Source organism: Anabrus simplex, chromosome 1 (genome assembly GCF_040414725.1).
Source record: "Anabrus simplex isolate iqAnaSimp1 chromosome 1, ASM4041472v1, whole genome shotgun sequence".
Taxonomy (NCBI): Eukaryota; Metazoa; Arthropoda; class Insecta; order Orthoptera; family Tettigoniidae; genus Anabrus; species Anabrus simplex.
The window spans coordinates 1,164,461,432-1,164,488,892 of record NC_090265.1 but is presented as its reverse complement, the minus strand read 5'-3'; the positions used below and the strand labels follow the sequence as shown (position 1 = coordinate 1,164,488,892).

At 38.5% G+C, this 27,461-nt stretch overlaps 1 protein-coding gene across 1 annotated transcript in view; it reads right to left on the bottom strand.

The window, feature by feature from the left end:
• Positions 1-6,405, bottom strand: part of LOC136858363 (putative protein kinase C delta type homolog) — a 394,811-nt gene extending 388,406 nt beyond the window's left edge. Inside the window, exon 1 of the mRNA XM_068225429.1 lies at positions 6,033-6,405. Within this exon, the coding sequence (XP_068081530.1) occupies positions 6,033-6,176 (144 nt within the window). The 5' untranslated portion in view covers positions 6,177-6,405. The remainder of the gene's footprint in view (positions 1-6,032) is intronic.
• Between the last annotated feature and the right edge of the window lie 21,056 nt (positions 6,406-27,461).

The following is a 27,461-nucleotide window of genomic DNA, read 5'->3' as shown; positions in this document are numbered from 1 at the left end:
TGTCCAATATATCAAGATTTCTGTCTAATTTAATACTTTTGGCTACGATTTGATTCTTTTTCAGGTCCCTTCAATATTTGCATACTGTAGTTACGAAATTTGAGTTTTCATTTCTCAATTCACTTCGGTAAACAACTTACAGTGATCATAACTCATTCACCGTGCATACCTCGTATGGAGTTACAGTCAGAGATAAGTCTACTTGTCAACGCCTGTAGCAGTAAATCACAGAGCGAATCCGCTCGAATTGTGGGAAGACCCGAAACCAGTTTGTTCTAAGCTTTACAAGTTAGCTAGACAATACTTGAGCATCGTAGCGACCTCTGTCTCAGCAGAAAGACTGTTTTCAAAGGCCGGTAACAACCATTACGGAAAAGAGAAACCGATTAGGTGGCAAACTGTTATCCAAGCTGCTTTTTCTAAATGGCTTACCTAAGAGGTATTGGAAATAGACCCACGATCTCATGGTTTTTTTTTTTTTTTACGAACAAATGGAAGAAACTGGGAAGGAAATGTTTTTATTATTTTATAGAGCTGTGATAATTATTAGATGAACTTCGTACACAAATTATACGTGTGCAGTTTTTTCATATAATTTTTCGGTGTATGTTATTAGCTCGTTACTAGACACCTTGCATATACTGCTTTTCTATGTATCATAACATCTTTCGGCAGTAAATGTTTTTATAATGTGTTATGTTGTGAAAAAGTCATGTTACTCGGTCATTATTTTAAGCTTGTTTTCTGATCTGTGTCCAGACTTATTACATCTTGAATACTTTAATAATTGTGTTAAATATAAAACTAGACTTACAATAATGGATAATAGCACCAATATTTTTTAAACTGATATATCGGTGATATATCGATATTTCGAAGGCCGATATATCAATGACATCGATATTTTAATAACGATGTATCGAAAAACTAATATATCGATATATTGAAAAGATTTTCCACCACTACGTACAACCAAATACAGTAGAGACAATACGCGACACTCGGCGAGATATCGAGGGACAGCTATTAGAGCTCTCTCTAGCGGATTGACCTGAGAACTACTGATTCTGTCATAAGAGCTCGTGTATTTGTGTGTGAAGTTTTTGGTGTTATTTATGCGTTTTCAGTGAGTTGACATAATTAAATAGTAGCGTGTGTCATTCCTTGATATCTCCTCTCAACATGAGGGGAAAGGTATGTGCTGTGTTTGGCTGCAGTAACTATGAAGTAGAGAAGAATGCGCTGTCTTTCTTCCGTTTCCCTAGTGATAAGAAAATGTAAGTAATACTGTGTTTGCATATATATTCTTCCAGTGACAAAGAGATTTTTATAGTACTTCATGATCTTCTGACATGCTCGGCCCACATTTTAACTGGCTTAAAATACATGTATAGTGCACAACCGATGTATTGTTGTAGGTGTGATCTGTGGGTTTGATTTAATTCAGGAAAATACATATGCATATGAGTGTGGCTGGTTGTGTTCCAAGTTACCCCATTTGGAATGCCGTAATGCGTTGTCAAGCACTGAAGAAAATATGGGTGATTTAAGAAACGTACATATTTTGTTGAAACAATATGATGATGCAAATTTGCTTTACACTAATGTAATGGCATTATGGCAAGTATTGCTCATGGAGAAAGTTTGAATGTTTTTGAGGCTAAATATATAGATTTTCTTTCTGTTATTAGGCTTCAAGTTAAAAGGAAAATTGTCCAGCTCTTAAATATAAATTCATAGAATCATGTGTGTAAGGAATGTGCCGATATTTTTGTTGACAAGTGTTTTAATATGATGATACAATGCTTTTAAATAAGAAAAAAGAAAAATCTAGCCGTGAACGTTCAGGCAGGAATTCTAAAGCTAAAAATGTAATGCATAAATTAAAGATCAAGCCCTTTCACAGCAGTCCATTTCACATCTTGATTATATGTCTAATTTCAGTCTTTAATAATAACCTGTTAAATAATTCTTCATTCATTTATCCAGAATTGCTTTAGCAGCTTTGAAGTTAATATCTTAATAACACTTTCTTTCTAGACGTGATTTATTTATCTGTTTCCGTATATACATTTCCATTCATATTTGAAATTAGTGCGAATTTTCAGGTCAAGCCACTAGGAGCGCCACTTGCGTCTTTTCTCCCATTTTAACAAGGCTAAATCCGGAAGTGTCGCGTATTGTCTCTACTGTATTTGGTACAACAACCCAACTAACAACAAAATAAAATCAGTGTCTTGTTGATAAGTTATGACATTGTACGCACATTTTGATTTCTTTCTGCTCGACGATAACAGGCCATTCGAGACCTAGGTTTTCAATGCCCCCTTTCAAAATTTACTTTTCTTTTATTCATCACGTTTTTAATATTTCAGTGAGCATCTTCACAGGGGCTAATGGCCATACGGATTTGTGCCTTATAAATGTATTTACGACAACAGGAACTATCGTCGCCAATTAGTTCGCTACCATGACGACTGAACACATCGGGGATGCTCGCCACTGACGGACTAAGCAAAAACAATCTAAATGAATGAAAATCTTAATTAGGCCTATCTTAACTCGTGCGATAAAAGACGTATGAGACATAAACGACTGGAAATTGCTGGGTTTTTTTTAATGTTCGTCATGTACATAGATAGAACTATTATTTGCAGAGATATTTGGAAGTCTATAAATTTGTAATAATAATAGAATAATAATAGGATAATAATAATAATAATAATAATAATAATAATAATAATAATAATAATAATAATAATAATAATAATAATAATAATATCATCTCCGTTTTGCTCTGTACTTAACATCTCTTCAATACGTACTAAATGTACGTAACATGACCTAATAGGTTGAAAGACGGTTTCGATCTTAAGTTATATTTTGCACTACTTTTTATGACGTGCAGTTTTTCCACACAATTAACGGAAAATTTTACATTTTCAATGTTAATCCCTTAATACTGAAATGCCACTTTACACTAATCAAATAATATATAGCCTATAACACAATATTGCTATACCTGAACTTAAATACTGAGCTTCTAGAAATCATGTTATGCCGTTTTCCCGAGATGTAAGAAAGAAAGAAAGAAACAAGGAAGCAAACAAACAATGAACTGAATCCACTTTCAACGTTTGTAGGCCTATACCCAACACGAAATGAAAACTAAATATATGGCATACATTTTAACTATACAGACAACATTACAATTTAATTTATATGGCCTAGATAATTGTTTCCATATTCGGAGATTCGTATTTCGTAATGTGCGATACAAGGTAAACGTATTCAACCACGAATGCAATTTCCCATTAAGTATGATGTGAACGGTTAGATGTGTCTGAAAACAGAAACATTTTAGAACAAAGCTTGAGTCAATTCGCAGACAGTTAAGTTAAACATTGATAATGCGACTTCATGACAATATACGAACACACAACTTTCGCGAAGTTGGTTAAAATGGGATAGTAATGCATATTCTATAAGCTACTCGAATTTAGTAGCCGGCCCCGCGGTGCAGGAGTAGCGTGCCTGGAGGCCCCAGACTCGATTCCCGACCAGGTCAGGGATTTTTACCTATATCTGAGGGCTGGTTCGAGATCCACTCAGCCTACGTGATTACAATTGAGGAGCTATCCGACAGTGAGATGGCGGCCGCGGTCTAGAAAGCCAAGAATAACGGCCGAGAGGATTCGTCGTGCTGACCACACAACACCTCTAAATCTGCAGGCCTTCGGGCTGAGCAGCGGTCGCTTGGTAAGCCATGCTCCTTCGGGGCTGTTGGGCCATGGGGAGGGGTTACTCGAATTGAGTTACGAGTATGCGTTATCCTTAACAGCTTGAGGTAAAATTAACTTTCAATTAGCATTAGGAACTGTTCTACCTTTTTTACGTCGCACCGGCATAGACAGCTCTAATAGCGATGATGGGAGAGGAAAGTGGGGTTTGAATCCACTATATCCCCGATGCCAGCTCCACAGCTACGTGACACAAACCGCACAGCCACTCGCTCGGTAGCACTACGAACATGTTAGTATGTAAGTCACAGGTCTAAAGCAAGTGGTCGCAAAACATCTAAACATAGATGGATCAGCTCTTTAGATATATACAGTATTTGTTCAATTCCTACAGTAGTTTAAGGCGACAGAATAGCTTTAATTTTTCACGTTATAACTCTCTATCTCGCCCATCTTTCATAATTCCAAAATGTAGAATGAATAAATAAATAAATAAATAAATAAATATTTATGTTTACAATTTGCTTTACGTCGCACTAACACAGACAGGTCTTAATTTCGAGGATGGAAGAGGAAAGGGATAGGAGGGGGAAGGAAGCGGCCGTGGCCTTAGTTAAGGTACAGCCCCAGCATTTGTCTGATGTGAAAATGCGAAACCACGGAAAACCATCTACAGGGCTGCCGACAGTGGGGTTTGAACCTACTCTCTCCCGAATGCAAGCTGATAGCTACGTGAGCCAAACCGCGTGGAATGAATATCAAATGTACTTCACAGGTACCGACTGTGAGTTTATATTACTTCAGAAGTTTACACTGAAAGTGTAATAATAATTCACATGAACATTGGAAAAAAAAGAGTAAACTAAAGCTAGAAAATCGAGATACTCGAAAAAATCCCTGTTCATTTCATTGCTAAACAAATCGCCCAATGATAAGAATGAAAGTAAAAGAAGACAATAATATTTCGAACAATGTTAATTTCGATTAACTAGATTACTATGACTAAACTTATATCCTTGAGGAACTTGAATATGGTGATTTTATCCAAACAATAATTATACCTTTTGTATCTGATTGACATATTGTAATTGTTAATAAGCAGTAAGTCAATACCCCACACTGATCGGAATACACACACACACACACATGCCTTTGTACATAGAGTATGCAAGACTGTCAGCCAAACTTAAAAGAGATGGGGCCATTGATGTGAGTTTCATTCATTATTTTGTGGACCGTTCTTGAAGTCATTCATGAGAAGACGCCCAGCGAATCATCGCCAAAATATGCACACCAATTCATATTCTTCACTCTGCACTTTACGGTAATGTCATACGTTAATCAGCGTGCCACAAAACTGCGTAATGTAATTCCTTTTCCTAAGGTTTTATTAGGAAATTACAAGCACAGCAAATGAACACGAATAGTCGCGGAAATTAAGGGTGCTAGTTTGTCAAGAGTAACTTTTCGAGAAAGATCATTCATCGCATGAATAAACATAACAGGGGGGAAAATAATTTAAATACATGCATTAATTATTTTAAAAGATTCAATACCGAATATCAATTACACCCGGTAGGTCTAATTTCCAACTTTGTAAAGCGACTGGAATACTAAATTCAAAAGAATGCATCGATCTAACCTCTGGGATCATAGCTTATAAATCAAAATGTGAAAACGAAGAAAAGCCTAAATAGTAGGTCTTAAAATAAATTTATTTCATAACTAATGCAAGAATAATTGAATAAACATTTAAATGCACTACCGGTACTCGAATCCTCCTCTATTACACACACTACCTGCCTCCATCTCTTTCTGACTACAAAAATAGCATTCGTTAATCCTATCTCACACGTCTGAATTCGATTCTTTCTAGTCCCGCCTCTAGAGAAAACCTAACGAACTCAAGTCGGAATGTTCGAACACTAATAGAACTCTACACATTTCCTTTCCTCGTAGCAATAAAATGGTCCTCACAAATGCCCGACAGTCGTCGGGTCATATAAACAGACTGAGTGATGATTTCTTTTGCTCTGCACATGCTTGGAACCTCTTCTTCTGCTGATGTTTTCGAGGTTAAATATTAATTTCATCTATTTCGAGTGCACTGTGAAGTTTCTTGCAGCGATTTGTATTTTTAGCCACGCTGACACACAGCGAACGAACAGGAGGTGAGAGACAAGACGGGCTTCGCCTGGTCGTTCCTTCCCTCTATACAACACGTGACTTCGGAATGTCCGGCTAAAAAAGAGAAAAAAACAGAAGATGCCATGGCGAATGGTTGTTACTCACCTCTTGGTAACTAAGGCGCCATCTATCATAATGTTTCTCTTGGGAGGGGCTATAGCGCTTCTGTTGGTGTCCTGAGGTGCTTGTAGTTCGTTTCTTATTGTGACCACCTCCTGTAAACATCATTTTGTCTGCTAATATTCTCATCACCAACGCTTAAGGAAATTCACACACCAGGTAAAGAACCACTACACCGAGTGCTATTTGTTTGCAGTGTCCATTCTTGTTAACACACAAGGAATAATTGCCGTAAAACAGACGCGAATTAGCATAGTTGAAACTGAAGGATTAAAGAGAGGGAAGAAAAAATGAATAACACAATACCGGTACACTAAACAAACGAGCAACGAAACACATCAGCGCGCTCGGACGGTCGGTGAAGTGGATACACCATGTTTTTTTGTTTTCTCCACACTCTTCTTCGCACTATTTAAACACTAGAAGACAAATTTGGCAACAGAAAAATAAATGTAAAAAGAACGTAAGAGTCTTCTACAGTGCTAGTCTGATTGGTTCAGTGATGAGTGCGCGTGACCATGTGACCGGAAATGACATCACAACGAGATAAAATGGCAGGCGCTAAACCAATAGCTTTTTTTTAATATTATTATTAAAATGTTGGTCCCTCTTAAATTACTTTATTTAGCGTTCATAGCCATAGTTAATAAAATGAAAGTATACTGAACACATTTAGTATTCATTACAATATTAATAAAGGAGCAGCAGTAGGGTCTACAGTTAATGGAAATTAAATTGCAAATCTGTATTTGTATTGCTGACTGCATACACTTCAGGAAAATCCGGTACTTCCCTCGCAACAATTCATTGTTGATTTTCTATTAAGTAAGCTAATAATATTATTGGTGATATCTAATAAAACCTGAAATTAATGCAAAATATGTGACACTATTTGCCGTACCTACATTATTTATGAGGCACTTAAATAATAGAAAGCTACAACTTTTTAATATTTCAATCAATGATTTAGGGCTTTTATACACGTTTCAGAAAGAAAACTATAATTTAATCAATTATCTGTTGTTAATTTTCAATGACAAGTTTATTTCCCTCAATAGAAAAGCTAGACTATAAAACATACCGTACCGGTACCGTAACTCTACCATTGATTTTATATATAAGTATAAAGAAATAAATTATATCATTTGTTGAAAACTATATCAATGTGGAAGATCCTGTAAACCAGTGTCATGCAACAAACACATTCGTTACCCCAGCTGAAATTTAAAAAAAAAAAAAGGCAATCGCAGCCCTACCACTCTCTAATGCCAACATTACTATTTTATAAACTCACTTGATAACTAAGTGGAAATATAACAAGCAAACAGATCAGACAATGAATAAAACAATTTACATAGGTAGGCCTACTAAAGAACTTATGAAATAATAACTCACTTGAATAAGAATATTTTCAACTACATATTCACACATATTTCCAAATTGGTATCCACGGTAGTGATGGCACCATCATAACTTAAGCTACATCAGATTTTAAATATTTTACTTACAGTTTTACACACTGATGCATCATGGTCATGGTTTTCACAGAAATATGCTGAGACTACATTTTTGTTTCTTAGCTTAAAAAGCCTAATCTAAACTGAATGAGCAAAATTTAACATATATTTTAGTGTTCCCAAAGTTTTACAGTTTCACTTGCTTACTGAATGTAGGTACAGCAATGAAAAATGAGAGAAAATATTCCTCACGACGTATATCACTGTTATATTCATGAAGTATGCCACAGAACTCACAAAAACTTCACCTTAATTCCAAGAGAAACTTCACAATATACCACCATTACAGACAAACCCACTCATACAAAGCAACCAAATACCGTACAAAATATTTTGCACTTCGCGCTTGGCTCTGTTTTCATGCTGGGCAACCTCATTATTTTTCCACGTACGTTATATCAAAAAGCATCGTTTACAAATGCCATCAATGAATCACTCCCAAAAACTTCATGCATGCCAAAATCCAAAAATAGAATAAATACTTTTATTACAATTGATTTCTTAAAATGGCTATTTTTATCAGCAAGACTATGTGCAAGTGGCTATACTATTTTATCTTGCAGTCTCTGGTGTGTGGTGCTGAACACTTTGAGTGTTAGCTATTACAACTAATGTGTACCCAAACTAGCTGCTCCCCCCACCGTAAGACGCTGTGAATCTTGAGCGAGGCCAATAGCTATCACCCCACCTCCTCAAGAAAAGGAGGCTTAATGCGCATACGTCAACCAAGCGACTTGAATTTCGCTGGAGTAGCTCCCTTTTGCGCCAGCAAAGGAACCCAGCTCGCTGGAGAGACCTAGACTGGTTTTGCGCCGTCAAAGAAACCCAGCTCACTAGAGGTCTGGACTGCCGTAAAGCGAGCGTGTTACTGAGACAGCTGTACTTGCCTTGACTTAGCTGTCTGCAGTTTTTTTACTTGATAAGAAATTGTTCTAAGGAATAAAAATGTAAATACAAAATTCTCTGCCCCAGCTGGGGCTCGTCACTGCTGTAAACAAAGACCTTGATTTCTTCATGAATTTTGCCAAAATTGTCAGTTTGATTCACACCTATATTTTTAATATTGTAACATGAAACATGCCATGCTTTAATTTTTAAAATTATTCCCAAAGTGTACCTAAAAGAAGAAAAATAAATCTTAGAAAGACTATTTCACAAAAGAAATTATTACTTTCAGGTTATTTTCCATTTTTATTTTGTAAAAATTTGAATATGTGGGTAAAATTTGTAGAAGAGGCATATACAGTAATTACCCTGAGTTACATCAACGTTTATACATTCTACAATATAGTTCAATGTTCCAGATTTAAATTTGATCTCTTCAGGTTTATTACAGTCTTATCCCAATACTCCTTAGTACAGTAACACAGTACACATTCCTCTTAAATATTGCACAGTTTTGTTAGTAATATTCGTTTATAGGAAGGGGAGTTAGGGATTGAAACAAGTTACCAAGGGAGATGTTCAATAAATATCCAATATCTTTTAAATCATTTTTTGAAAAGCTAGGAAAACAACAGATAGGGAATCTGTCCTAAATGCAGATCAGTAGGCTATTGACTGATTGAATTAAAACTACTTTTCCTGAAGTGGTACCAGTACAGGTTCTTTCTCTTTAGATTTCACAATTATGAATGAATGAATGAATAGAATACTTTTCTCTCCCAGTCATGACCACCAACTGGGGAGAGAGTATGCATTTATTGTAATCATAATATAATACTATATGCAGTTAGTTTCTTTTAAATAATATATAATATTTTTAAAAATTATTACAACCTTAGCCTTCTGAGGCATTTCCTAGACCTTAACCTTGTTATAGAGTCCAGGATACCCCCTGTTATATATTCCTACTGCATATGAATGGACAAAGACAATGAACAGACCCCTTCCCCCAGTCACAGATGACCACCAACTGGAGAGAGAACATCCACCCACAGCAACCATCACAATAGCATGCAACTAGCTTCGTTACGCAGTAATTTTTAAAAAACCACTTATTTCAATTAAAAAACTGTCACAACACATCGTTACACTATAATTTACTACTAAAGTACATTATTAACTTAGCATTTGAGGTACTTCCTAGACTTTAACAGAGTCTACGATACCTCCATAAACATGTTCTTACTACAAGGTACATGAATCTTCTCCATATTCATACTCTTTTAATTTCTTTTCCCACATTCCTCTTAACCCTCGAAGTGGCGGTCATTTATCCTGTAGTGGCAGCGATATTTTACCGGTGTTGCAGACTCTTAGTGTAAATTATGTTAAAAATCGTTGACATGTTATACATACATAAACAGCACACCCTTTTATCCTCAAAAGTACAAGAAATAAAATGATGATAATGAGACTAAAGCTGTTATTTATCATCCAAAAAGTGTAAGACCAAAAATATATTGAATTTGTTTATATTATTTATTTTTGCAAAAGTTTTGCTATATATAATATGTTTATATTTAGGTAAATTTAAAAAAAAAAATGACATATACAAAAGGAGCACCAGTTCATAGTAAATAGTTGCATACCAGTATATAGTTTATAATACTGTTCTTAGCTGAAAAAAAATACAACAATGTATACAACAATTGTATGCTACCACTTGTACATTTCACTCAGAATCACTTGGGTGGGTCTTTCTTTTTACTCCATGATTCTCAGGCCTCCAAAAGTGCACTAGTTTATGATGACACCCCTGGTGAATACCACCATTACATCCTGGACACCAGAATGTAGACTTCTTCTTCTTCTTCTTCTTCTTCTTCTTCTTCTTCTTCTTCTTCTTCTTCTTCTTCGTCGTCGTCTTCTTCTTCTTCTTCTTCTTCTTCTTCTTCTTCTTCTTCTTCTCTTGCAAGCACACAACACAAAGGCGATTGTTATTCTGTGGCAATTTTTCGAGAGCATGAGAGGGGTCTCCTACATGACCTGTTGGCCTCACAACTGGAATTGGGAACTGTTCATTTAGCAATCCCCTAACTATACTGACCCTGAAGTCTTGTCTTGCTAAAGCCTTATCAGTGTTCTTTATGTACAGGATGTATGCGTCAAATAATGTTATATATAGAAGATTTGAAAAAATTTGCTTCCAGTACCTTCTGGTCAGTCTGGAACAAGTGGCATGGTAAATGCACTTATCTTTATCATCTATGCCTCCCATGAAGATATTGTACTTATGAATCAGTAGTGGTTTCAACCCTTCGTTTCCCTTTCAAGTGCTTACAACATTGTCCTCAGCATGACATCCAGTTGTGAGACAATAAACTGGTTTGCGTGTTTTCTTCTCTTTATAAGTAACCAGTAGAACATCACTTTGCCTAAAGTAAATGGTTTGCCTAGGTTCAAGTTTTGTACCTAAAACAATCTGAGACAGTCCCTTTGAAGATTTATTCACTGTTCCTGTGAGGTACGTATCCCTTTCAAGTAGTTTGTTAGCCAAGGGGATTTTTGTATACCAGTTATCCGTGAATAAGTGGTACCCTTTGTCTAATAAGTGGGTTCTTTCTAGCAAAGCTAAAATGACCTTTTGGGTAAATGGATTATTTCCATCAGATAGGAAATCTTTCCCGCTATAAAGTTCCACATGTGAAACATACGAGGCCCTACTGTCACGCACTTCAAATTTTTAAATGCCAAACCGAGCATCTTTTATTTGGCATATATTGTATAAACACGCATCGGTTCTTCATGCTTATCATTTATTCGTCGATGCATATTTCCTGAGATGGTATGAAATGCCTCTTGAATGAAGCATTGATGGCATCTAGAAAAGGACGTACTTTGAACCAGGGATCATGACCAGGTTGCCCCTTAGGAATACGATGTCCTGAGTTCAAATGTATCATTGATGATATCAACTGAAATCTCCTTAGTGACATGGTCTCTGCATAAAAGGGTATTCTTTCAAGTGGATCCGTGTTCCAATAATGTGTAATATTGTTGTGAAATGTCAAACCCATATTGATAATTATTACTATAAATTTCTTTATTTCAGCTAAAGTGACATCTACCCACCCGCATATTCTGGTGTGCCTCGGTACTTCACCAGAGCAACATTTTGCGACGATTTTTTCACTAGCATAAATATTTGTCTTTCTTACAATCAAGTTTCACACAGCTGGAGTAAAAAACAAATAAAAGTAATCTATAGGGTGTGAAGTTCTTTGTGGACAGTCCTTTATATCTGCACTTGCTTCTCTTACCTTGAATTCAGGGTTCTTTGGAGGTTCAGGGGAATAAACTCTGACCAAACTGGAGACACATTAAAAGGAGCAGGAGAAGAACTTCTACTTGCACTTGCTGAACTTATATGACCTAGGCTTACTGTTGGAACATCTTCCACATTTTCTTCATCTTCACCATCAGACGTGATACAGTTTGATGGCACATATTCTTCACCACTTCCTGATGAAAAATCTTCCAACTGCACTTCACTGTCCTCATCAATTACAAAATCTGAACCCTCACCATCACTGAAAATATGCCTCGAGAATTTCTTGAATATCACTGGAGCGATCCAGAAAATGATCTGCCATAATAAAGGTATTTACACATTCATGAACCGGAAACTCTTAGATCAATTACGACAATATTTAGAGGCACAAACACATGCGGAACATTACTCCTGACAACGTCAATAAGATACGTATCTCTCTAACGACTAACATGAAATTTATATCGCTAGCCAGCAATTCATTCGGCCAGTAGAACGAGGAAATGATTCAGTATTACTGACATGAGTGCATATCAACATTTCAGATTGATATCAGAAGGAAAACTGGAGACTAAATATACCTGGCTCAGCTGAGACATACGTGTGGCTGGCCGCTGAGTATGTAGCAACTAGCACAAGACAGTGGGAATATGATGCTACTAGATTAGTGCAACATGCTATTATACAAACTATTTCATGATTATGACTGAAAATTTCTCCTTTGATTGATTCGTAATTAGCACATTTTGATAAATAATAATTTGATTATCAAAATAAAGAGCCTGTCAAAATGCCTGATATCAGGCGTTGCCACTGGGCAAACGCATAAAATGCCTGATATCAGGCGTTTGCCACTTGGAGGGTTAAATAATGCACAGTTTTGCTAATCTCCCAGGTGTCCTCCATTTTCTGTTTAATAACTTAGCAATAGTGTAAAGTTCAGGGTTATTTTCTATTTTACCTCTCTCCTTCCCATCTTTCTTATTTCCTTACAGTCTTTCAGTAGGTGAGTCACTTCCATATCTTTATTGCATAAAATACATCAATTTTGCTCATTTTTTTGTCTTATAGCTTTATTCTTATATACTCATATCAGCCACCAAATTATCCCTCCCATTTCCCTTTTTGTTAACATTTCAGTCTTTTCTGTCATATTTTTACTTATTCTACAAAATTCAATAAATGTTCTCTTGCTATTACAATCTGTCCTTATTGTTTGTCTTTCACTCTTTGGACCACCCATTTACATGCTCCCATATAACCCGATAAATTCATTTCCCAATAGTACCCCGTTCCTATGTCATTCAGTAGTTTCTTCACCCCCTCTATCCAGTAACCCACATATTTATGTTTCATTTGATGTTGGTATGCTATCCTTAGAATTTCACCCCCTGCCTCCGACTTTAGCCTCAACCAATATTTAATTATTCATTTAACAATATTCGCCTTCTTCTACTTCTTCTGCCACAAGTACTTTGTGTTTTCCAATAGTTTTCTGTACTCTTTTAGTTTGTTACAGAATGTAATTCTTGTTTCAAGACCCCCCTACCTTCCTGTATGATTTTAAATTTTTTTATTTCTCTGCCCTTTTCTTTCTCCATTCTTCACTGTACCACCCAGTATTTCTTGGCAGCCTTGATCCCTGCACTCGCATTTTCTGTCCTGCTAACAGTATATTATTTTCTACAAGCTGTATTACTTCATCTATTTGATTATTTTCAATCCTAAGTCCTATCCCTGTCTTCATAATTTTGAAATTTCTCCCTTTAAAATAATCTTCAAAATCATTCCTTCATTTATCTCTTTTTAATATTTTAATATTTTTAATATTTTTTATTTTTTATTTTTTAATACTTTTTAAATATTTCCTTCATAAGCCACACTCCTCCCCTGTGAATCATGTGATCTTGCCACAGTGGGGAGGCTTGCACGTTCCAACGAAGCAGATAACCGAGCTGCAGGTGCAACCATATCGGACGGGTATATGTCGAGATACCAGACTAATGAATGGTTCATCGAAAGAGGGTAGCAGCCTTTCAGAAATTACAAGGGTGGCAGTCTAGATGATTGACTGATATGGACTAGTAGTCATACTCAACATGGCTTAGCTCCGTTGATACTGCTGCATGGCTGAAAGCAACAGGAAACTACAGCCGTAACTAAATCCTGAGGACATGCAGCTCTCTCTGTATGAATGATGTACTGATGATGGCCTCCTGCCGGGTAAAATATTCCGAAGGTAAAATAGTCCCCCATTCAGATCTCCGGGTGGGGACTACATGAGAGAAGGCGAACATCAGGAAGATGGATACCAACATTTTGTGTGTCGGAGCGTGGAATGTTAGAAGTTTGAATTGTTGTGGTAGGTTAGAGAATCTGAAAAGGGAGATGGATAGACTAAAGTTAGATGTAGTTTGTATAAGTGAAGTACGTTGGCAGGAAGAGCAGGATGTTTGGTCAGGTGACTACAGAATTATCAACTCAAAATCAAACAGGGGAAATGCAGGAGTTGGTTTAATAATGAATAAGGAAATGGAGAAGTGGGTAAGCTACTATGACCACCATAGTGAAAGGATTATTGTTGTCAAGATAGACACCAAACCAATGCCCACTGCAATAGTGTAGGTCTACAAAGTATATGCCTACTAGTTCAGTGGATGATGAGGAAAACGAAAGAAAATATGAAGAGATAGAAGATTTAAAACAGTATGTAAAAGGTGGCAAGAATCTAATTGCGATGGGAGACTGGAATGCAGTGGTAGGCCAAGGAAGAGAAGGTAATGCAGTAGGAAATTTCAGATTGAAGCAAAGAAATGAAAGAGGACATCACCTGGTTGAATTCTGCACCAATCACAATTTAGTCCTTGCTAATACTTGGTTCAAACACCACAAACGATGGCTACACACATGGACGAGACCTGGAGACACTGGAAGGTATCAAATAGACTTCATTATGATTAGGCAGAGATTCAGAAACCAGGTGTTGGAGCAGACGTGGACTCTGATCACAACTTGTTGATCATGAAATGCCATCTGAAGTTGAAGAAATTGAAGAAGGGAAGGTATCCAGTGAGATGGGATCTAGACAAGTTGAAAGAAAAGAGTGTGAAGGATTGTTTCAAGGAACATGTTGCACAAGGACTAAATGTAAAGGCTGAAGGAAACACAGTAGAAGAAGAATGAACAGTCATGAAGAATGAGGTCAGTAGAGCTACTGAAGAGATGTTAGGAAGAAAGGAAAAATCAAGTAAGAATCAATGGATAACTCAAGAAATACCTGATTGATGAATGACGAAAATACAAGAATGCAAAAAATGAAGAGGGCAGAAAAAAATACAGGCAATTAAAGAATGAAGTGGACAGGAAGTGCAGGGCAGCTAAGGAAGAATGGCTGACGGAGAAGTGCAAGGATATTGAAAGTTGTATGGTCCTAGGAAAGATAGATGCTGCATACAAGAAAATCAAGGAAACCTTTGGAGAAAGGAAAACTAGGTGTACGATTATTAAGAGCTCAGATGGAAGACCACTTCTAGAGAAAGAAGATAAGGCAGAAAGATGGCATGAATGTATCCAACAGTTGTATCAAGGTAAGGACGTAGATGATATTGTTCTAAAACAAGAAGAGGCTGTTGATGCTGATGAAATGGGTGACCCAATTCTGAGATCAGAATTCGACAGAGCTTTGAGAGACATAAATAGGTGCAAAGCACCTGGAATTGATGGCATTCCCTCTGAATTACTGACTGCTTTATCATAAACCAGCATGGCAAGGTTATTCCATTTAGTGTGCAAGATGTATGAAACAGGAGAAGTGCCCTCCGATTTTTAGCAGAATGTTGTTATACCTATTCCCAAGAAAGCCAGTGTTGACAAGTGTGAAAACTACCGCACCATTAGTTTAATATCTCATGCCTACAAAATTCTAACACGTATTATCTGCAGAAGAATGGAAAGACAAGTTGAAACTGAGTTGGGAGAAGATCAATTTGGCTTCAAAAGAAATGTAGGAACACGTGAAGCAATTCTGACTTCACGTCTGATCGTTGAGGATCGAATTAAGAAGGGCAAGCCCGCATACATGGCGTTCATAGGTCTAGAAAAGGCATTTGATAATGTTGATTGGACCAAGCTATTTAAGATTCTGAAGGTGATCTGGATCAGGTACCAAGACAGAAGAATTATCTACAATCTATATAAAAATCAGTCTGCAGTTATAAGAATCGAGGGCTATGAAAAAGAAGCAGCAATCCAGAAAGGGTTGAGTCAAGGCTGCAGTTTGTCCCCCTTCCTTTTCAATGTTTATATACAACAGGCAGTAAAGGAAATCAAAGAAGAATTTGGAAAGGGAATCACAATCCAAGGAGAGAAAATCAAAACCCTGAGATTTACCAACGATATTGTTATTTTATCTGAGAATGCAGAGATCTGGAGAACTTGCTGAATGGTATGGATGGAGTCTTGGATGAGGAATACAAGATGAAAATAAACAAGTCCGAAACAAATGTAACGGAGTGCAGTAGTATGAAGTCAGGTGATGCAGGAAATATTTGATTAGGAAATTAATATGGATGGATGGATGGATATCATTACTTGGGTAGTAAAATAACTAATGATGGCAGAAGTAAGGAGGACATAAAATGCAGGCTAGCACAAGCAAGGAAGGCCCTTCTTAAGAAAAGAAATTTGCCCACTTCGATATTGATATAGGAATTAGAAAAATGTTTTCAAAGACTTTTGTTTGGAGCATGGCATTGTATGAAAGTGAAACATGGACGATAACTCGCCCAGAAAGAAAGAGAATAGAAGCTTTTGAAATGTGGTGTTACAGAATAATGCTGAAGATTACATGGATAGATCAAATCATGAATGAAGAGATACTGAATCAAATTGGTGAGAGGAGATCATTGTGGCTAAATTTGACAAGAGGAAGAGATAGAAGAGACACCCAGGACTTGTGCAGCTGGTTTTTGAGGGAAGTATAGGGGGTAAGAATGATAGGGGTAGACCAAGGTATGAATATGACAAGCAGATTAGAGCAGATGTGGGATGCAGCAGTTATGTAGAAATGAAAAGGTTAGCACAGGATAGGATGGCATGGGAAGCTGCATCAAACCAGTCTATGGACTGATGACTCAAATAATAACACAAGCCACACTACACTCTTAGATACTTATCAGGTGAATGATAATTGGTAAGTGGTTAGATTCTGCCCCGTCTTTAATATTGTTATCCTTTTGACGAATGCTGATGCCCCTCTTGAACACAATACTAGATCTATAACACTTCCTCCCGTTTCTGTTATAAATGTCAAGTTACCCATTTCATCTCCTGGCCACCACCCATTCAGAATATACAATTCTTCTGTACCATATAGTTCTAGTAATTTTTTGCCCTATCTATCTATTATACCCTTCATTTTGACTTGTTCTAACTACTCCTACCTCTACCTCTTTACAATACACTGGTTTTTTATCTGCAATCCTCACATTGAAGTCCCTCATCACACATCTTCACACAATTCCTTAATCTGTTTATTTTTGTTCCCGACTCAAGGAAGAAATCTTTGTTTGCTAATGGGGAACCTTTTGGAGGGCTGTAGATAAAAGCAAGACTTAAGCGTAATTCACACTTCCCATTCATCTCTACTTTTATCCAAAAATCTTCTTCCATTTCTGTTTCTCTAAGTTCAATTTTCTCTTGTATATCATCCCTTATGAAGGTTAGTATTCCACCAGGATATCTGCCCATTCAAGCTCTCCTATCTCTTGTTTGGCTATGTATTTTAAAACCGTCCACATGGACTTCATACCCTGGTGCAACCCAACTCACAACAATGGTTATAATATGCATTTTGGCCATTAATTGTTTTACCTCTTTGTTTCCTGTCTTGTTTATAAATCCCCCTATATTCACACACTTTAGTCTCCATTCTAGTTAGTTTTATTATCCCCTGAATCCCCCTATATTCACACACACCCGTCTTCATTCTAGTTATTTTTTATTTTTACCCTCTGTCAGGTTGGTAGCCTTACTTCTTGTTACTCTTGATTTCCCTACTTCTTATATACTGCCTTCTAGTGAACCAATAATATCCTTGTCCATGGTGTCCTCATGTGACTTTCCCTTTTTGGACCATAAGTCATCTAAACTTAAACATTTACCTCTGGCCATTGTTTCTCTCTTCTTGTCTTCTGTCCCACTACCCCTGTACGTGACTCAAGCCGGCAGACAGCTTGTCCAACGTCCACAACTTCTGCAGGTACAATTGTCTGTTCACTTCCTTTCACTGACCTTGCAATGCACTGAACCTCTCTCCTATCCACAGTTGCACATGTTGCTGCACAAGTGCTATAATTACTTGTAGCAGTCTCGCACATTCCTTCATCTGTCATACGCGCCACACTTTGCTGTTACTGTTGCTTCTCATCCATTTACTTTAGCTGCACTAGTGTCCAAGTTCACCACCAATTACCATCACCAACTATCAGTGTCCTCGCATGTAATGTGGAATTCTCTGCTCCATGATGGTATCTTTATCCGTGTCCCTTTCCACCCATATTTTTTCTCCTTTCAAGTTCTTAGTGTTCCTTAAAATTTTATTTACCACCAGAACTGATAATAACTTGACTTTAATTTGCCTTTTCCCTTCACTCTCCCCACTCTGTGCACATCTCCTATGTCTATTTCACTGCAATTTACCTTCATACAGTTGTGTATAATTTCTTATTCACAGTATCGTATACATTTTCGGTTTCACTCTCAGGTACACCGTAAATAAAAATATTTTTCCTCCTGATTCCCTGATTGACCATATTTTCTTGCCACTTTATATGTCTTAACTCCTCCTCTAAACCCTTAGCTTTGGCCCTCAATATTTCTAACTCACCAGCATTCAAACACTCTTGAAAACTTGCTCACCAGCATTCTGCACAACCTTCTCTGTTATTATTCTCAGTTCCTCTTTTACACATTCTTTTATCTCCTTCATTTCATTATACTGTTCCCAAATAACGTTACTAGTTTGTTCCACCTGGCACACCTCCCTGACTATTTCTTTGATCTTCTCCTTCTTTTCCCAGCCAATTGATCCTACTAGTCAGGGACCAGGATTCATCTCGACAACCCCTATTACAAGTAGTATTGTTACCATTGCTGCTGCCATCAGCGATACCTGCAATCCATGTTGTTGCCAGTTACTCTTCGCATATGTTGCATGCTCACACTTCACACGTCCATGCCATCGACCTATAGTCACCCTATACTGTTGAATACGAATACCCATATTCCTTGTTCAGCACCTACACACAATACGTCCTCTCACTTCGCTTGCTCGATTACAACTGATTTCACAATTAGCTATTAGGTGAAAAACGAAAATCCACAGCCTGTTTCCAGTCATTTGACTGGGTCAGGAATGGAATGAATGAAGCCTCCATCTAGTGGCGAGGATAGGAATTGTGTCAGCTGCTGAAGCCTGTCGCACTCCTCTGGGGCAACGCTTAATGACTGACAGATGAAATGAAATGATATTGGAGAGTGTTGCTGGAATGAAATATCATAGGGAAAAGCGGAGTACCCAGAGAAAAACCTGTCCTGCCTCCGCTTTGTCCAGCACAAATCTCATATGGAGTGACCAGGATTTGAACCACAGAACCCAGCAGTGAGAGGCTGGCACGCTGCCGCCTGAGCCACGGATACTTAGCTATGAGGTATGCAGATACATTTTTAACATTTGGTACTTTGTACAGTAGTGTGGATTAAACTTTCATACAGCTTGTGTTGATTCACAAGACTCTTCTTATTTACAAGTTCTATAAAAATGTACTTTAGATTGTTTCGTAAGGATGTCAGATTTGTTTTGTACAACAGCAGGAAGATTTTCATTTAAAAAAATGAAAACATAGGAAGATATATGAAAACTTCAAAGGAATATAGTAGTTATCAGGTTATTATATTTTATTTAGTTTTTCAGTGATAAAAATCAACAAAACTATTACTTTCCAGAAACTTGGTTGGTAACACTACACTGTTTGAGCACATACCCTGCATTCCTTTTATTTTTAATAGCTGATGTACCCGTGCTTCGCTACGGAATTCTAAATTTTATACAGAATTCTAGGTTAGGTAGTGTAAACGTGGTAAGCAAGATTGTATTAAGTTGCATAGCTCTTAATGTTCTCCTAGAAGCACAACGGGCAAGTCACTAATGTCTTTTCTCATATGAAGACTGGGTTAGGGAATTTTCATTGCAATGGTAGGCCAGCTTGCCTACCGTCAGTCACAATCAGGTTGGGGAGTTTTCATTATAATGGCAGACACTCTCCGCCTGCCTTTATAGATTCTCAGAGAGACTCTCTTGGTGGTTTTCCCAACTGAAATGAACATGGGTCATTACAATGATGTCAGTAGGAATGGCACGATTAAAAGCAATACCTTCATATGAAATACTCGATCAAATGAAAAACCACACATTTTCTCACTTTTAACGAACAGTACTATGCTGCCGAACTAACAGTCCAAAGCTACAGAGCTGGAATGACCAAGACGCAGACATCTGTTCAAATAGTGGATAGTCCCAGGGCAAAAACTATGCCCCTTTACTTATCTGTTTCCTGGGAGTACCCGATGAGTCGGAAAATCTCAATTCACTACACTGGCGGGGGAAAGCACTATCTGACGTGGAGGCAATTTTTCCTCCAAGCCAGTGAGAAACCACATCTTCGCTGCTAATTTGGAATAAAATTAATGTAGATTTAATGAAAGTGAAGAGGAAGAAGCTTTTAATAAGAAACGGGTCTTTTCAAGGTTGAATTTTTTTTTAGTTATTTAGTGAATTATGTTACTATAATTTGGAATAGGGCTAAATTGTAATTCCAGACAAGTTCATACTACTACTCCTACTACTACTACTAACTGAGCCTCTGACAAGTGCGCACACTGCTCATTCAAAACAGCGCGTCAGACTAGGTATCGAATAGCTGGCATACTATGATGAACCAGTGTGTAACGTACCAGCAGTATCAGAAAATGTATGAACCAGAGGATTGGCATGCTAAAGAAGAAAGTTATCTAACTCCTCAGCTATTTACCGCCAGTATTCAGTTAGACTGTTATACTCTGTACACAGCAGTAATCCCATCTATCGGAGTTGAATGTCAGCATAAGAGTCAAAGAACATTACAACAAACAACGGTCAGTGCAATGTTATTGTTGATCTATGTTACGCGCTTTCGATATTGTAGGCCTTCACATTATTAATTGTCTTCCGGTTCTGAAATACCACTCTTATCATAGTCGGTGCAGTAAAACTGAATAAAACATAAATGATCGGAAATTATATTCTCTATAACTTTTGTTATGTAGTACTTTTCCATAGGACCAAGAACATAGGTATTTAAAAATTAAATTTTAGGTGCCTTTCCCTAAACTACCATTTCACCCAGGGTGAATAACATTGTTCATAGCTTAAACTGTAGTTTCTTATTCCCCGACTCTATATATCGATTTTCATTAAATTCTGTTTACCCATTTTGTCGGGGCTCGGCGTTGATATGGACCTAGCAACACAAATCCAAATTCATGAATATCTGTGTTATCATAGCCGGTATGGTAAAAATGCATAAAACGAAAATTGTCAGAAATTTACTTCTATATAACTTTAGTTATGTAGTATTTATCGATATGACCACTAATAATATAAATATTTGAGAATTGAATTTTAGGCCTTCCCCTAAACTACCATTTCACTCAGCGTGAATAAAATAATTTATAGCCTAGATTGTAGTGGCTCACCCCCCAACACTGCACACCGATTTTTATTAAATTCTCTTCAGCTGTTTTCTCGTGATGCGTGTACATACAGACAGACAGACAGAAATTACGGAAAAGTAAAAACTGCATTTTCTTGTTACTGTGGACATGATCGATACAGAAATACCATTCTTTTCAAATTCTGAGCAATGTACAGACAAAACTCTTATTTTATATTCACTGACTGACAGAGCAAATGCAACACCAAGAAGGAGTGGTTCGAAAGGGATGAAAGTTGGGGAAAAAACAGAGACGGCACGGACGAATAATTGATGTTTATTTCAAACCGATATGCAGGTTACACAATGCGCACGGCATCGACTCAGTAGGATGTAGGACCACCGCGAGCGGCGATGCACGCAGAAACACGTCGAGGTACAGAGTCAATAAGAGTGCGGATGGTGTCCTGAGGGATGGTTCTCCATTCTCTGTCAACCATTTGCCACAGTTGGTCGTCCATACGAGGCTGGGGCAGAGTTTGCAAACGGCGTCCAATGAGATCCCACATGTGTTCGATTGGTGAGAGATCCGGAGAGTACGCTGGCCACGGAAGCATCTGTACACCTCGTAGAGCCTGTTGGGAGATGCGAGCAGTGTGTGGGCGGGCATTATCCTGCTGAAACAGAGCATTGGGCAGCCCCTGAAGGTACGGGAGTGCCACCGGCCGCAGCACATGCTGAACGTAGCGGTGGGCATTTAACGTGCCTTGAACACGCACTAGAGGTGACGTAGAATCATACGCAATAGCGCCCCACACCATGATGCCGTGTTGTCTAGCGGTAGGGTGCTCCACAGTTACTGCCAGATTTGACCTTTCTCCACGCCGACGCCACACTCGTCTGCGGTGACTATCACTGACAGAACAGAAGCGTGACTCATCGGAGAACACGACGTTCCGCCATTCCCTCATCCAAGTCGCTCTAGCCCGGCACCATGCCAGCCGTGCACGTCTATGCTGTGGAGTCAATGGTAGTCTTCTGAGCGGACGCCGGGAGTGCAGGCCTCCTTCAACCAATCGACGGGAAATTGTTCTGGTCGATATTGGAACAGCCAGGGTGTCTTGCACATGCTGAAGAATGGCGGTTGACGTGGCGTGCGGGGCTGCCACCGCTTGGCGGCGGATGCGCCGATCCTCGCGTGCTGACGTCACTCGGGCTGCGCCTGGACCCCTCGCACGTGCCACGTGCCACGTGCCACATGTCCCTGCGCCAACCATCTTTGCCACAGGCGCTGCACCGTGGACACATCCCTATGGATATCGGCTGCGATTTGACGAAGCGACCAACCTGCCCTTCTCAGCCCGATCACCATACCCCTCGTAAAGTCGTCTGTCTGCCGGAAATGCCTCCGTTGATGGCGGCCTGGCATTCTTAGCTATACACGTGTCCTGTGGCACACGACAACACGTTCTACAATGACTGTCGGCTGAGAAATCACGGTACGAAGTGGGCCATTCGCCAACGCCGTGTCCCATTTATCGTTCGCTACGTGCGCAGCACAGCGGCGCATTTCACATCATGAGCATACCTCAGTGACGTCAGTCTACCCTGCAATTGGCATAAAGTTCTGACCACTCCTTCTTGGTGTTGCATTTGCTCTGTCAGTCAGTGTATATAGATATACAACACTAAGTCACTACTGCCAGAGTCAGAGACAAGCCATTAGATCTATTTATTAAAATGTTAACAGCCAGCCTCGTGGTGTAGGGGTAGCATGCCTGCCTCTTACATGGACGCCCCAGGTTCGATTTCCAGCCAGACCAGGGATTATTGCCTGCAGCTGAGGGCTGGTTCAAGGTCCACTCAGCCTATGTGCTTACAATTGAGGAGCTATCTGAGTATGAGATGGCGGCCCCGGTCTAGAACGCCAAGAATAACGGCCGAGAGGATCCGTTGTGCTGACCTCACGACACTTTTTAATCTGCAGGCCTCCGGGCTGAGCAGCAGTCACTTGGTACGCCATGGCCCTTCGGGGCTGTTGCGCCATGAGGTTTGGTTTGGTTTGGTTTAAAGTGTTAACAATTGCAATATCCATTTAATATATTTTGTAGGGATAGACCGATAGACCTTCTTAAACAACCAAGGGAATAATCACCTCGCAGCCAACATACGGGTGTTCAACCCGATCGATTCTGCCTATTCATTTTTAAAGATTAGTTGATTCCCCATTTGAAGCTCAAGATAACAGATCGCCAATCCACGATAATAACGATCGGAGACAACGTGAGGAAGTCCCTCGAGTTTCACGCCAATTCATGCGACATTTTATTCTTCACAAAATTTGTTTTTCAACCAACCCAGCACGTGATTTCTACACACCTCACCACGTTTTAATCTATGAAATGAAATGAGACCACAGCTCATAATTCCATATCAGCTCACTGTTACTGGAAAAAACTGTTCTTAATCACAAGCATACAAATGCCACCTTGTGAAGATTGTTATGATCTCAAATATTATACAAACAATCATTTATAGCAACTCACTGTAACATTTCTGTGTCACTCACCTCACATACCCATCAGCAATTTTATGGTTACCACTTTTTAATTGATATAATATAGTCTTACTGAATGGTTTTAAATTGTCAAAATTAATTTTTATAAATGTAATATTAGACCTTATGAACATTTTATATTATATGAACTGGATACAGGGCCCTGACCTACCTCAGTTTAAGTCTTTTTTCTAGCTGATGATGCTTATGAAGTATAAGTGAAACGTGTCCTAGTTCTAACATCTATATAATGTTTATATCTTAAACATAAGGAATTTTATGTATTGGAAAGGTGGTTTTAATTAATGTTGTAACTTCTATGTATATTCTACAGTCAGTTGTTACAAGTTATACATCTCTCAGTGGGTCTGTGTCCGGCTCCATGGCTAAATGGTTAGCGTGCTGGCCTTTGGCCACAGGGGTCCTGGGTTCGATTCCCGGCGGGGTTGGGAATTCTAACCTTAATTGGTTAATTTCGTCAGCATGGGGGCTGGGTGTATGAGTCGTCTTCATCACCATTTCATCCTCGTCATGATGCGCAGGTCGCCTAATGGCGTCAAATCAAAAGACCTGCGTCTGGCGAGCCGAACTTGTCCTCGGACACCCCCGGCACTAAAAGCCATACGCCATTTCATTTCGGTGGGTCTGTATTGAGCAACATATACCTTTCTAAATAAAGTTTTTTGAGAGTCCACCTTTTTAATACAATACGTTTTTATTGATTAATATAAAAAATTTACATTATTATATGTCTTTACATGACATATTTCACCCACATTTTTTGGGCCTCATCAGCCATTGTTCCTACGCTCTAAGATAAAAAATAGCCAGGATCCTGGGTATTTGTTTACTGATAAAATACTTAAAATTGTCAAGCTAACATGGATACTATTTAATAAAATATTTAATAAAAATTTAATAAAATATGTTTTTGTGTGTCTGTGGAAACTTCCGGCTGATTAAAATTATTTTGACTGGTGAAATGTGAAAAAAAATTTAGATTACACACAATTATTTTGTAAAAAAAGTGAGTATACACTTGTTAAACATTTGATAAAAACCTAAATTGTTGTGCTTTGCTTTATAACTTTTGAAATTATGTTAGTTGGTTTGAATTATTCAGTCTTTAATATCCAATGAGCGTGTTCTCCTGGTTGGCTGGGTCGTGTGATCTTGAATATCCGATTTGGGTGCTCTCATTGGAATGTTCTCAAACTTGAGTGTCACCTTGGGACTTAAATTTTGTTGGCTTATTTGTAAGATATTATGTGATCCATTGGAAATGTTACTTCTGGTACTTAAAATCATGAACAATCGTGCCTCCTATCACGATGCAAGTTCAATCAACCAACATTCAACTATTGAATTGAAGCAACAAGTCCACAACATATTGTCATAACAACTTTGAGAAGTCCCCTCTTCGAACCTACATAGTGACAGGAGGCATGATTGTTCATGATTTTAAGCACCAGAATTAACATTTCCAATGGATCATATAATATCTTACAATTATGCCAACAAAATATAAGTCCCAAGGTGACACTCAAGTTCAAGAACATTCCAATGAGAACACCCAAATTGGATATTCAAGATCACACAACCCAGCCAACCAGGAGAACATGCTCTTTGGATATTAAAGACTGAAAAATTCAAATCAACTAATGTCATTTCAAAAGTTATAAGCATAACATTTTACATTTTTATCAAATGTTCAGCAAGTGTAGACTCACTTTTTTAAACAGAATAATTGTGTGTAATGTAAATGTTTTTTTTTTAAATATATAGCACATTTCACCAGTCTAAATAATTCAAATCAGCCGGAAGTTTCCACAGACACACAAAAACATGTTTTATTAAATTTTTATTAAATATATATATTTTTTTTTTTTTTTTGCTAGTTGCTTTACGTCGCACCGACACAGATAGGTCTTATGGCGACGATGGGATGGGAAAGGCCTAGGAGTTGGAAGGAAGCGGCCGTGGCCTTAATTAAGGTACAGCCCCAGCATTTGCCTGGTGTGAAAATGGTAAACCACGGAAAACCATCTTCAGGGCTGCCGACAGTGGGGCTCGAACCCACGATCTCCCGGATGCAAGCTCACATGATGTAGATGTTGATTCCCATAGGGAACCTAAAATATTTGTCCTGAATGAGTAAATTTATAATACCAATATAATGGTCCGTTATTGGACATTATAAATTTTCCAGCTAACTCATTCTTGGTTGCCTGCGTTTCGCCCTCGTGTGCTAAGTTAGGCTCGTCAGTTGGGACTTAGCACACCACCCAAGACGCAAGGCTAGTGCATACCGTGGAGGCCACTGCATAGGCTATTTGAAGCCACCAGCAGTGCCAATGCACTATGACAACTATGTCTCATTTTCTAAAAATAGATGCCTGCCTGGCCATCAAATGATGTAGATGTTGATTCCCATAGGGAACCTAAAATATTTGTCCTGAATGAGTAAATTTATAATACCAATATAATGGTCCGTTATTGGACATTATAAATTTTCCAGCTAACTCATTCTTGGTTGCCTGCGTTTCGCCCTCGTGTGCTAAGTTAGGCTCGTCAGTTGGGACTTAGCACACCACCCAAGACGCAAGGCTAGTGCATACCGTGGAGGCCACTGCATAGGCTATTTGAAGCCACCAGCAGTGCCAATGCACTATGACAACTATGTCTCATTTTCTAAAAATAGATGCCTGCCTGGCCATCAAATGATGTAGATGTTGATTCCCATAGGGAACCTAAAATAGCCTATGCAGTGGCCTCCACGGTATGCACTAGCCTTGCGTCTTGGGTGGTGTGCTAAGTCCCAACTGACGAGCCTAACTTAGCACACGAGGGCGAAACGCAGGCAACCAAGAATGAGTTAGCTGGAAAATTTATAATGTCCAATAACGGACCATTATATTGGTATTATAAATTTACTCATTCAGGACAAATATTTTAGGTTCCCTATGGGAATCAACATCTACATCATTTGATGGCCAGGCAGGCATCTATTTTTAGAAAATGAGACATAGTTGTCATAGTGCATTGGCACTGCTGGTGGCTTCAAATAGCCTATGCAGTGGCCTCCACGGTATGCACTAGCCTTGCGTCTTGGGTGGTGTGCTAAGTCCCAACTGACGAGCCTAACTTAGCACACGAGGGCGAAACGCAGGCAACCAAGAATGAGTTAGCTGGAAAATTTATAATGTCCAATAACGGACCATTATATTGGTATTGCAAGCTCACAGCCGCGCGCCTCTACGCGCACGGCCAACTCGCCCGGTAAATATTTTATTAAATAGTATCCATGTTAGCTTGACAATTTTAAGTATTTAATCAGTAAACAAATACCCAGGATCCTGGCTATTTTTTATCGTA